General features: G+C 40.1%; 1 protein-coding gene and 1 long non-coding RNA gene across 2 annotated transcripts; both read right to left on the reverse strand.

The window, feature by feature from the left end:
• hint3 (histidine triad nucleotide binding protein 3) lies at nt 1-3330 on the reverse strand. Its single transcript, XM_032559597.1, has 5 exons — nt 2978-3330; nt 1894-2011; nt 1742-1811; nt 1500-1626; nt 1-1023 (listed from the first exon to the last, which is right to left on the reverse strand). The coding sequence occupies exons 1-5, from the start codon at nt 3116-3118 to the stop codon at nt 976-978; spliced, it is 504 nt and encodes a 167-aa protein (XP_032415488.1). The 5' UTR covers nt 3119-3330; the 3' UTR covers nt 1-975.
• Nucleotides 3331-5931: 2601 nt separating this feature from the next.
• Nucleotides 5932-7657, reverse strand: LOC116716219 (uncharacterized). The gene is made up of 4 exons (XR_004338414.1): nt 7507-7657; nt 7326-7419; nt 6995-7068; nt 5932-6910 (listed from the first exon to the last, which is right to left on the reverse strand). It is a non-coding gene; the product is annotated as an uncharacterized LOC116716219 (long non-coding RNA).
• Between the last annotated feature and the right edge of the window lie 6028 nt (nt 7658-13685).

Below are 13685 nucleotides of genomic sequence, written 5' to 3' on the forward strand. Positions count from 1 at the left end.
TTAGAAGCAACATTGTTTATTCTAAATTAATGATTCAAAGTGCATATTGGTTGTACAAAACATGCTCTAGTGCCCACAAATTTACATTCAGTTCATACGCAGCAATAAAGGATGACAATGCCCTGACATTTGATAAAACTGATTAAAGATGGATGGCTTCTGAATTTAAAAGCTTCTAAACTGATCAGCTGAATGGAATCACACACTTTCAAAAAAAAAAAAAACACAAGTCTGCCATAAAATTAGTGTTGTTGCTTTTTAATTTTGAATTATGTGTATTCTGTAAATATGGTTTTGTTTGAGGTAAAGCAGACTTTCACAAACTGGTAGTCAGTATTAATGTACATCTTTCGCACATACCACCTATAAGCAATGTTTTAGTTTTCTTTTTACACATTACAATCATTTTAAGTATCTTTAGTGCATTAACTGCGTCGCAGTGCTTCTTATGATCATGTTGTACAGTACCTGAACAAACAAAGTAACGTTTTGAGGATTACACATGTAAAACAGGCGGCACAGCTCATATACTCAGTGGATAAATGTTCAATTTGATATATTTTTGTTCACATGCATAACCTCAGCTTCACAATGCAGGCCCTATGAAATGACAGATTCTGTTGATGTTGATTAGTTTTGTTCTACAGTTGCATTTTAAAATCAAATCATCTTTCAGTTTTGATCAAATCAGAAAAATGCTAATTGGTCCATAGCCATTGGTTTTCTCTAAGATGACGAGCTAACAGAGAGCTTTGATACCCCACCCTTCCTGGGGCATCTTTGTGGCACATTGTGAAGAAACCGAGAAATACTTGCCCTACAGGGCATCACACACGTTTAAAATAAAACACTATCCTTAACCTTTGTCAAACAAGAAAGAACGATAGATCCTGTATCCTCCAACATGGCAGCTACAGGAAGGACGATTGACGCCACTTTATCAAAATTCACTGAAGAATAAAATGGATACGGAGTTCAATGTGTCTCTACTTTAGAGTTGAGGAGCTCAATCAGCTGATCTGCCTGCAAAACATTCGACAATGAAAGAAGATGTTAGCTGTTTAGGCGTTTTTCTTCTTTTTTGTTCTTACCCAACATGAATAAAGTATAGTGACAGCTACACTACAGATACCAACAAATGCAGCACCCCACCCACTACACTCACACACTCTAAATGCAAACAACTCTGTGATGCAATATATGCAAATAAACTAACGACCAGATTGTCTTCCTATAATTGAAATGCTAAAAACGTTAGGCTACCTACTCTAAATCTGTAGGGTAGCATCAGTAATTAAATAAGATATTGAGGATTTGACAGAAGAAAGTTGTGATTTCAAAACTGACCAAAGAGAGAGAAAATAGTTGGGATCAATCTTGTTGTTTCCATTTAAAATAAAAACAGCAAGAAATACATATTCCACATCTCTGATGACAGAAGCCCCGGGTAAAGCACTCATTTTTAACAAACCTAAATTCAAAGTTTTTCTAAAACTTACCGTGACAAACCAGTAGGAGTTGAGTCTGTAGATGAGGCGCGACATGAAGCCCATTTGACTGACTGGTGCCAGAACATGAAGGTGTAAATGTGAGACGGAACAGAACGGTGGCCAATGGAAGCCGAACCTGCACAGGAAACATGTGAAGTATTTACTGTTACATCTGCTGCACATCAACATACGTCACTCGTCAAAAGACGATCCTCTAAATTTACTGGCGTGCGATACTGAATGTTGCTAACCTGACATCAGTGAGATCGGTCACGTTGTGTTTTTGCAAAACATCCTTCCCGACGTCAACCATTTGCTTCACTAGAAACAACAGGAGGAGAATTTAGCTTGTTGACCGTATGTGCAGGAAAAAAAATAATAATACACAAATGAGTGACCTTACCTAAAGGCACATGTTGTATGTTGAGTGATTTACAGTTTCCAACATGTTTGGTTGGGACAACCAGGTAATGATGTGGAGCTGAGGGTTTAATGTCCCTGAAACAGCAAATATCTTCATCCTGCAACACATTTATTTCACAAAAACCTGAAGTTACCAGTCTGTGGTTTATAATAAGCCACATGTTGCTCTGTGTCCACATGAGGCTGGTTCCTTTGAAGGCTGGAAATATTCAGAAATGTACGGATTTCGATGGAAGTATCTTCCACGTCTGGATAAGGATAGAAACAGAAAACGCAGCGTGGAAAATGTAATTTCCTAGAATTACATTTTCTACATGTAGAAATGTAGTCTACATGTAGGCTACATGTAAAAATGACTGTTAAATGTTCAATGTGTATTCATCCTTTATCAGTCTGCTAAGTTATCATCGCTTTATTAAGCAATTTCCCCCTTGGAGATCAATAAATGATATTCTCTTCTATTGTCCCTCCACCTGTTCATCAATTCATTAACCTAGAATTCAGCTTTTCAATAGTACATCCATCCCGTATCTATCCATCTCTCTGTCCACCATCCATCTGCAGTCAGATAATCATCACTCTATCCATTATTCAATCCATTAGTCCATTATCCATCGATCTATATTCCTGTTTATCCATTATTCACCCATCCATTGTTCATCTCCTGCTTAAAATGAACAGTGACTCTGTCTTTGTGTACTCGGACTAAAAGATCCTGAGAATTCTGAACATTTGAGTCTAGAAAAGGGAGAAATTTCACCACAGCCTTTTACTGCGTGAACGTTTTGACTTGAAACAGGAACCCTGTTTTGACCAGACGGGATGCGAGACACACCTTACCCACATGATGGACCATTAACACAACAATTACTGCACTATAGGCTCACTGTTCTGCAAGATATAGTCGACTAAAATATCTGAAAGGAAGCTTAAATACCAGCCACGTCTTCCCTGTCCATGTCTGACAAGAGCTAAATCCGTTGCTATGAGAGTCTGTTAACAAAAACAAGCTAAAGCTAGCTGACTGACATCCACACACAAAACAGGAAGAAAAAGATTCTCACTCTGTGGAGAAGCTCCGTGTCCATTTCATTGTTTGCAATCCTGCAGAAAACACACTTGTTGTTATAACCCTCCGCTGGTACACCGCTGGCTCGGTCTGTGCCTGTTGAGACAGGCTGAGAAGAAGTCTGACCCTCGGCCATTGCTGGGCAACATGAATTGTCAGTACTAAGACCAGAGAAGTCGATCCCAGATGCTCGACTCTGGATTCAGCCTCTGTTCTTTATGTACACGTAAATATATTTATTCTAGCGCAATAGCGTCTTAACTTAACCGTCACCTTAAAAGTTTAACAAAAATGACAAATAACTGAATTATGTATATTTTTTTTATCCTCTCCTCAGATGTGAACAGGAACAGAACTTTGACAGGTTTTCCGCTGCGCATGCGCGACTGTGAAAACTGAACGGGGAAAATGATTTTATACGTTTCTGTTTGGCCTGAAAATATTGTTGTTGTTGTTGTTGTTGTTTAAAGTCCGTGCTTGCCTTTCTATTTTATATCCTTGTGTATAAAAGAAGCAAAAATGTAACTAAATATGTTTAATATGCAGTTATACACATATTTAAACTGGGACAATAATATCAACAGCTGTTCCTTTTGATATTAGATCATAGTCTCCAAAGAGGCAAATGGCATTAGTTATTTTGAAAATGTTTTGAATGAAGTGGAGAGGGCCATATCTGGTTCTGATCATTTAATCAGGAAACAAAAACCTTTGACAAAAAACTGTAAATGCTAACTGAAGCATCCCTAAGTACAGTTTTGTCAGTAGCACTAAAAATGATATTTAAAAAATTGGGCTGAATAATTTCTCATAAATCAGAAATATGTTTGCAGTGAAGATAACGGATAACAATGCTGGAAAAATATTTAGTTGCACTTTGTTGCTACGATTTTGATTTTAACATACCATTTACTACTTCATAAATCTATTATAACTAACCCTCCATAGGTGGCATGACTTTGTGAAGTCTGTCTAACAAATTTCTTCACCAGGTAAAAAAAAAATATATATATATATATATATATATATATATATATATATATATATATATATATATATATATATATATATATATATATATATACTGTATATACTTCACATCCAAATCTGCCAGGGTTATGAATCGCCCTTGTTCTGCTGTAGAGTGACTCAATACTTCTTATAATCATTTCGTTTTCCCATAAGTAGACTCAAGGACTGAAGGCTGCCTCTGCTTTCCCACATTGTTGCGTTGTTGTATATTTAGTGTTTGACTGGAGAAATAAAACCCTGAAGTTGCTCCATGGTGGACGAGTTGCTCACAGTGTTGTCTTGCAGCCGGAAGCATCTGGGTTCAAATACTGGCCTGGTTTCTTTCTTCATGAAGTTGCCTGTTCCTCAGTGCATGTCTAGCTTCTCATCCAGCTTCCAAAAACAGGACTGTTAGGTCAGCTGGTTACTCTAAATTGTGTAAGTCTATGTGTGCATCCATTGTTTTGTCCAGAGTTGCCCTGTGATGAACTGGCAACTGGGAACAGACAAAGGATGGATGAAAAACCCCCGGCGTGTTCCTGCCAGAACAGACAAGAAGGGAAAGAGAAAAAAAAAATAGAGAGACGGCCACCACTTGAAAGCGATTAATGATGCGTCTGTCAAGTCTTGTCTGTCGTTTTCTGAGGGTAACGTCATTGATGACTTAACCTAAACCTCGCCTGATTCATGGAGACGTTCGAGTTCTGGCGTGATTAATGAGCAGACAGCTGTATATTGTGGATACGCTCACACAAGCAGCAGGTCAGAGTGGAAAACTTGTTCGTAGGTGCATTTTGGGATGTTAATTGTCTCAGCGGTAACATTTTGATGCGGTGCAGGGTTTCTCTGCACCGTCTTAAAACAAATAAAAGCATCTCTTAATTATCTCAATTTAGGGCTGTAAAAGTAAAAGTCTTCAATTAAACCAATAACTACTGTAGGAGGGATAGTGTGCTTCAATTCATTTATTGCATTGTGTTACATTTGCTCATCCATTGGTTTTAGAAGCAAACTAAAACCCACAAACAATAGCTTTTTTAAAGCTTAACAGAGTCTCCTTCATTTATCTTGTATAAATGATTTAAGTCTAAAATCATAAGTTTTCTTAGAGATTCTTCAATGTTATTCATGGAAACTATCAGAAACCCTGTGACCTATCTCAATAAGGTAATTCCTCTGAACTAGAGCACAACTAAAACAATATTATGTTTTGAAATAGAACAGACAGCTGTCTGAGACCTAATGTCTTTATTATTATTATTATTGAAAGATATTTGCCAGATACTATTGGTTGGTCATGTTACATACTCATTATACACAGAAAAATAGAAACTATAAGTTTAAACTGTGGAGAGAGAAAAAAACATGTGGTGCATTCTGAAATATGATATGATTTCCTTGACTGGGGTGTTGCTATTATTATTATTATTATTTCTTCGGCTGAAATGTTGCAAACATTTCTGAGTGAAATGATTTATTTTAGAAAAGAGAGTTTTACTAAGAAATGGTGCTGCTAAACTGTCTTTGACCAGCAGGGGGGGATATGTACAAGCAAATTAGCTTTGAGAAACATGCTTTTGCATAATAATTGGCTGAAAAATACAACATTTTTTTCATATTCAGATCCCAAAGTTGATGCCAGATGCAGAGTTCTCTTGCCCAAACATCTGAGCTCATCAGGACACAAACACAAACCATGCTACAGGTTTCTGTCCCGCCGATGTCCTGCTTTATAAAATCTCCAGTTCAAACACGCAAATCTAAATGACACTCTGTCTTTTGGTTCCATTTTAGCTTTGTCTGTCCATTACACTTTGGCAGTTCAAAGCTAGAGTGATGCACATCACACCTTCTACGTGGTAATTTTATTTTATTTTTTTTTTAATGTTTTGTTTTTGTTGAGGTATGATAATAAAAAATACAAAGATACACTTAGCCTTAACAGTAAATAAAATTATGTTTTCATTTATTTAGACTTTAACAGTGACAGTGTCAGCACCACCTCACCTGACATGTACACATTCAAGTAAAAACAACCAGAAAGACACTCGAAAGAGCTTGCTTGCTTAAGTGCATTTTTAAAAAAGAAAGAAAAAAATAGATGTACACACATGTATTTAAAAATTAAAACATTGCAAAAATGTGCAAGATACGTATTTCCCTAAAAGAAATCCTTAAACGAACAAAGGGCATTTAGGAGAAGAGCAGTGGCCGTTAACTCTTCAGTTTTATGCCTCAGTCTCTAGTCATAACAGTTTTATTGTGCTTTTTGGGTTTTTTTTCACTGATTTAGCGCAGATGCACAGATTTACCTCCTCTCCTATTACTGTGTCTGCACCATAAAATTAATCACTTCACTTAAGGCCACAAGCAAATACTGTTCTGCAACTGTTCTCCCCCTGCAAGTGCATTTTAAACCTACGAGTAATGAAGTCATTCCCGTTAAGTGAAAATAAATAGAAAACGTTAAAAGACTTTCACAAGACACCTCGTGTTGCGTGACACAATCAAAGCTGGCCACAACAGGACAAAGCTTTAAAACGGCTCCTCCGCCAGTTTCGCAATGAGCTTTTCATGTTTCCTCTAGTCTCTAGGAGTCGCATTTCAACCGACCGGAATACGAACTCGCAGAACCGGTCCGCAGAACCAGTCTCTTAGGCTTTGTGCAGCATGTGGGATGCTCTCATGCAGGTGCAGTGGAGAGAGCTGATGCTCCACTCTGGTTGGGTTTTGAGGCGTCGCAGCCTCAGAGAAGAAACCTCGTTTGCTTGACGCTGCCATTCAGTCCCTGCACGGTCCAAACTTCGATGTCCAGAACAGTGAAGTCCTCGTGCGTGGACAGAGGAGCGTTAAGGTGGGGAAGGAAAAGCTCGCACCGCGGCACAAATCTGCGTCCAGCCGGAGGGCAAATCCGCCCCTAAAAGAGAGAAAACATATACATTTAGAAGAAGAATCTTTGAAATATATTGCAGCGCATTTTAAGAACAGGAACAGAGTCTACCCTCCTCCACCAATCTGCAGAGGTTCCCTGCTGCCACTCACAGAGTAGGAGTTCTCTCCACTCCACTTGTATTGCTAAAGAAAACACAAATAAAAGATATTAACAGTTTTAGCTTTAAATCGTTTTTGTTATGTCCTTCTTCAACCTATATCTTTGGCTGACATCGATAAAAGTACCCAGGTGTCCATCCAATTAGTGGTAGTGGTCTCACATATTTATGTTTCTCTAACAGGTTCATGTTAAGAATGGCAATTGAAAGTGTGAACTTTAATTATTACTAATGCTACATTCAGAGACGTCTCTGAAAATAAAAGCTCCCCCAACCTCCTACCTGGAAATCAGGACCGAAGCTGAACAAGAAGGTCTGGCCTGTGCCGTAGAAATATTTACTGACTGAACGGATCTGAGCAAAAAGCCCCAAACACCTGAAAATAACAACAACAACAACAACAACATCAGTTTGTTAATTGGTGTTTTGGCTTGTTGGGAACCTGTCAGATCCAGATGCAAACCTTTGTGAACATGTCTTTGACGACCAGCAGCGCTGGGCTGTCCAGGTTAGCTGTGTTCCTATAGAGCAGGGGTGTCCAAAGTCGGTCCTCGAGGGCCGGCATCCTGCATGTTTTGGTTCTCTCCCTGGTTTAACACACCTGGATCAAATGATGGCTCATTAGCAGGCCTAAGAAGAACATTGACATGCTGAGAAGGTTGTTACTACCACCAGGGAGAGAACTAAAACATGCAGGATGCAGGCCTTTGAGGTCCAACTGTGGGCACCACTGCTATAGAGCGTCTGCAGGCTTGTCCCATGGATGGAGGTACTGTACACCAGTTGCCATGGATACCCCTGGGTCTTTGGAGGCATGTGAGAAGCAAGCTGTGGGGAAATCATCAGTTTCTGATGAGATAACGCCCTTGGATGTCTCACTTGGGGCCTGCCTCTCTGACAGGAGCAGTGGGTTACCTTGAGCAGGTGATCTTCGCCCAGCAGCTGGCTGTGGTGTGTCAGGACAGGCAGTGTGTGTTCAGGCTCCAGGGACTCATCGCTCTCCAGCTCAGACTGCACCGAGCTGCACAAACTCAAGCTGCGCTTGGATTCCGCCGCTGTGATGATCGGCAACAGGGATGCACAAGGATGCAACAAGTTGCTAAAAATAAAATGTAACTTAGGGTGACCAAGCGTATTTCCCGGGACATGTCCGTATTTCACGTCCTGTCCCGGGCGTCCCGGGTTTTTTTTAGAAAGTGAGGAAATGTCCTGTTTTTTAAATTACCTTCATTGGACCATTAAATTTACAGGCACTAGGGCACTGCGCACGGCGCTGCGTGTGACATAATCCCTGAGCCGCGTCAGTGCGGGCAGCCCTGTTCTTAATCAGAAGATAGATAGCGTGGCTGTCAGTACGCCAACAACATGCCAAAGCGCAAATGTATGTTTACCGACGATTTACAAAAGAGTTTCCCCGCTTTCAGACCGGGTCGAGACAAATGGGAGGCCTTGTGCACAGTGTGCAAAGCAGGCACATATGTCTCGGTATCCAATGGAGGTGCAAGGGATCTGAAAAGCCACCTGGACACCGAGAAACACAAAACAGCTGTCCGAGGTGAGAGTAGTGCTAGCTCGATCACACAGTACTTTGTCAAACCAGGGAACGAGGATGCAGTGAATGCAGCGGAGGCTGCATGGTCATTCCACACAGTGAAACATCACGACAGTTATCGATCTATGGACTGCACGAGTTCATTGTTGAAAAAGATCCTCCCCGATTCAGACACTGCCAAAAAGTTTAGTTGTGCCCGAACTAAGACCGAGGCTATTGTTGATGGTGTTCAGGCACCTCATTCTGTTGAAGTGGCGCACGAAGCGCTCAAAGACATCCCATTTTGTGGTGCTATTCATTCATTACAGGAATTGTTAAGCATTTTTTAATAAATACATTTTGAATAAAATTATCATTTGTTATTGGAGTTATTGCTGTTGACTTTTACTGAAAAGCATTTTTAATAAACCAACTGTAAATATCATGTTATTGTAGGATTACGTAGGCCTATGTTAAGTGAGTGCATGCCACAGACATCTCTATGCATGGGAACAGAGACTCCCCCCCCCCCCCCCCCCCCCCCCCCCCGCGCTCCAAAGTGTCCTGGTTTTCCCAAATGAAAATATGGTCACCCTATGTAACTTCTTTTTACTTGTGTCTGTTCTTGCATGTGCTCATTTTGCTTTCAAAATGTCTTATCTCGGTGTCTTTGAAGCGAACTGTGCAAAGTCTATTTGTTTCGTAACGATTCCCACTCTCTTGAGCAAATAAAGTTAATCTCACTTCCACATACAGCTCCACACAGTCACTGACAGCATAAAGCGTGCAGATATTTTCCTGCCTTTTCCCAATAACTCCTGATTTCTCTGTGTTATTCTGAACTCTGTCGCTCCGCATGTACCGCATGCCCTCTAGAAGCAACTGTCCACGATTACTTTAAAAAAAAAAATGGGACTGCTTCACTTTAATTAGTGGGGAAACTCAAGCTCCCCGGTCGGTGTGTTCTGCAAATGATCGTTGATTCCAGTGCTGATGGGAAGGCCGCGCCTGCTTCTGGGATATGGAGAGAGGGAACACATGGGATGCCCATATAAGGAATGTGGCATTTCCCACAACCCCAGGGACAACAGCCAGGCTCCATGCTTCTTCGAGTTACAGTAAAAGGGAGGGGAGGTCAGGTTTTCTCAAGAAACGCATGAGGTTTTTTGGAGAAGCACACCGAGCCTGGATTAGAGCGTGCCTTCCGGAGTTTTGCAGTTTTGAGCTTGTTGACGGGGTTGCTGAAGAGTTTGCTGATGACAACAAAGACTTTGCCCGCCGCAGGACGACGGCTGTCCTGCTGCCTGTTGGGTAGTTTTTTTCTGGTGACCATTCCACAAAGAAGGTGTAGAGAATGACTAGCCCTGCGTGCAAAAAAAATGCAAATATAATGAAAATTACTCATGGAAAAGGGTACATTTGTTCTGTGGCTGCAAAGACAGTGTTTGTTTTTGAGGCTTAAATAAACAAACAATATGGCGCTTTTCTTGTTTTCATAGACATTGGCTTTTTTTTTTGCATTTTTGTCAATGTTGTAATATAGAATAGAATAGAAGTACTTTATTCATCCCAGCAGGGAAATTACTTCGCAGTTACAGCATAGAGACAAGAAACAATAACAACTACCACTGAGTAGTAGTTGTAGATAAAAATAAAATATAAAATGCTATAAATTGTAAAAATACAATTTATAGCATTTATGCGTTAGAGTAACGCATATGCGTTACTCTAATTCATATGCTGCATGCGTTAGAGTAACACACAAAGTGAAAAGAAAACGTCCACGGTTTTCAGGATTTACTTGATATAGACCATTCTGCTGCAGCTCCGGCTACACGTTCAGGGTTGTGGTCTTGCCCAAAGGTGAAACTCTGGATGAGCCTGAAGTTCTGGACAACTTTTTCAAATGTTTCCCCTTTATTTGGCTGCATTCATTTTCCTAATAATGCTAGCCTGCTATCCTGTCCCTTATATATATATATATATATATATATATATATATATATATATATATATATATAAAGCTTCCTACAATATGATGTTGCCACTGTGTTGATAGTGGCATTTAATCTAAAAAAAACCAAAAATCCACATGTAGATTCTACTTCCTTGGGAGGTATGAAAGCAAACTCCCAAATGGTTGTGCAGGACTTTATTACAAGGCATCAAAGTAAAGATGAATGCAGATTTACATCGCAGTAAAAAGGATCCTCTGAGTTCACTTCAAGAAAATGCCATTTTTCTCCTTAAGGCTATTTTGTTATGTCCCCTGTGAAAATTGTAACAATTAAAAAGAAACGAATCAAAGAACCGAAGAACAGGATTCTTTTGCAACTTACTGAGTCTTCGTTAAAACCTGGGAAGAGTGAAAGGCTTGTTGTGTTTGACATCAACCAGCACTGACGCCTAAATTTGAATTTTATGTTTGTTTTGACTGTCAGAGACAAACTTATGTCATTTGTCCACATGTCAAACAAAAACAGAAGCAACTCCTGAAGGCTCCACTGTGTCTGTGATGAGGTTCAGTTTGGACGCATGCACATTTCTAACAAGCTAAAGAAAATAGAACGCCGTTATTCAAAGTTAAGACCAAAAATAAATAAATAAATAAACTACCACAATCAAAACCAATCACATTTGTCACAGCTTTGTGATATTTCTCTGTACTCACTCTCCGACGCTGTAGGTCATCCTCATGACGACCAAAGCTCTAGGCCAGGTGTCTCAAACTCCAGGCCTCGAGGGCCGCAGACCTACAGGTTTTAGATGTGCCACAGGTACAAAACGCTGGAATTAAATGACTTAATTACCTCCTCCTTGTGTAGATCAGTTCTCCAGAGCCTTGCTAATGACCTAATTATTCTATTCAGGTGTGGTGCAGCAGAGGCACATCTAAAAGTCGCAGGACACCGGCCCTTGAGGACTGGAGTTTGACACCTGTGTTCTAGATGGTCTAAATGAAGAAAACTGATCGCTTTGAGAGCTAAATACTGATGAAATGGTTCCACTGTGACTTCGCCATCCCTTCTCTTTTCTAAAATCAATTTGCAAAGATAAGGCCCTTTTGACCAAAAGCCCTCACTTTTATCAGCTGACAGCTCCACGCGGCTCACAGAGTACGTGCAGGCCGTGTGAAGCTGCCAAAAGCCCAAAACGGGTGAAACATTAACCTGTTCGGAGGCTCTGTCTGTCTGTCTGTCTGTCTGTCCTTAAATTTGGCCACAGCAAAGGCGCTCTGCTTATCTTCTTTGCTGCACCTCATCATCTCATCAGTAGTAAAATGCTTCTTCTCTACTGGTGCTGTACTGGAGTGCAGATTTTTATAACTCCAAAGCAATTCAAAGTGTAATTTTTTGCAATCTTCTCTGCATTTTCTTTATATATATATATAACTGTTTTCCTTCCACTTCTTTGCCACTGGATTCCTGGATTTGTTGCACAAATCCTTTATTAATTGAGAGCAAAACACAATGCAGAAAGAAACCGGTTGCTTAGGAGACCAAGTTTTGGCGCAGATCTGTCACTCCATTTTTTTTCAGCATGAGAATCTCATGCTGCTCAGCTTTGCAAATACATTTAGCACCCGCAAATACATTTGCGCGTCTGCCCTGTAGTGGTCACTCAGCATTGATCTTTTGGTCGCATTGCCGTATTTTTTCTATTAGAAATTAAAAACAGAATCAGAAATTATTCCACTTTTATTGTAGAACCTAAAAGTATATTTATGGTGTAAGCTGATATTTGATTAAGCAGCTTACACTACACGTCACTCCAAATGCAACAAGTGCCAACGTGTCGCTGGAGATTGGCAGCCGTAATTGTTGGGGATTTCTGAAGTTACATTACTTCAGTACTTTTCACTTGTTCTCTTGCGCATTCCTGACCGCATAAATTTGGTTTTAACAAATGGGAATGACTCAGAAACATTTGGCACATCTTAAAAGTGTCCATTCCTCCAGAATCTATCTCATCCTATAAACTCATCCCTTACCAACAACATTTTATCCGACCGTTAGACTGCAGCCATTATGAATAGCCATTCATAGCCGAGAATAGCCATTATGATGGTTTCCAGTGATTCCGGTTTCCACAAGTCGCTTTGGTTTTGTCATTGCTTTATATGCAGCTAGTAAATTAGAGACTGAGGACAGAAAGCAAATATCTCATCAGACCCGACATTACTGTGACACACTGAGCTGTAGATCAGTAATCTAAGGTCAAGCTTCTCTTCTTAAATTTTTAGCTCTTTTAGATTAAATCACAGTACAGATGCTGCTTGTTAGTTATGTTGTTGTAGCTGAGAGGTGTGTCAGAATGCTTTGAAAGGTGCAAGGAATTCAACTGTATGGCACCTAAATTACCAATGAACTACAATAACCTGAATAACCCTGACACAAACACCACTGGCTCAGTTTCCTGTCTTTGTCCTGTTTTATACAGCCCGCAGTGTAAACATATCGTCATTCTCCTGGACTTTAGTCCCATTTTAGTTTGCTTTGTCAGTCCGTTACCCTTGACGCACCTTGTCAGTTTTAGCAGTGAACAGAATACGTCTCGTTAGTTTTCAGGAAATGAAATGGCGAAAATGCCACTTCTCCTGATGTGTGAAGGAAACAGACCAGCAACGCGCTGAAAAGAGTTAGTTCATTTATGTCCATTTTCAAAGGAAATAAGTAGATGCATGTACATATATTAATATCATTTTAAACATTAAAAATGAACAAAATACCTTTTCCCTAAAAAAAATTCAAAGAAGAACAGAGGAAATGAAATAGAGGCCACAGTTAACACCTACAGTAGGTTTCGCTTCCTCAAAAGTTCCTTGGGTTCTCATCGTTACTGTTTAATCGTGTGTGTTGGGGGCGAGGGGGCGTGGCGTGCAGGCGTGTGTGTGTGTGTGTGTGTGGGTGTGTGTGTGTGTGTGTGCGGGTGTGGGCATGTGTGTGTCTTGACCTGTTTTATTTGGTTCTCACTTCCTGCGCTTCTAGAAGTAGACACACAGATTTAGGTCATGTCCTCTAACCGTCTGCACCATAAAATGATGGAAACAAACACAAATGTGTACATAGATTCCACTTGCAAACACATTTTACTTTTATTTTTCAACCAAG

Source organism: Xiphophorus hellerii, chromosome 3 (genome assembly GCF_003331165.1).
Source record: "Xiphophorus hellerii strain 12219 chromosome 3, Xiphophorus_hellerii-4.1, whole genome shotgun sequence".
In the NCBI taxonomy this organism is placed as follows: domain Eukaryota; kingdom Metazoa; phylum Chordata; class Actinopteri; order Cyprinodontiformes; family Poeciliidae; genus Xiphophorus; species Xiphophorus hellerii.

Bases quoted from the DNA above. Each gene is read 5' to 3' on its own strand.
- hint3 (XM_032559597.1), bottom strand. From the start codon at position 3,118: ATGGCCGAGGGTCAGACTTCTTCTCAGCCTGTCTCAACAGGCACAGAC. The intron at 2,012-2,977 runs GTGAGAATCTTT...AATGTGTTGCAG, and splicing joins ACACGGAGCTTCTCCACAGA to GATGAAGATATTTGCTGTTT. The intron at 1,627-1,741 runs GTTAGCAACATT...TTTCCTGTGCAG, and splicing joins ACCGATCTCACTGATGTCAG to GTTCGGCTTCCATTGGCCAC.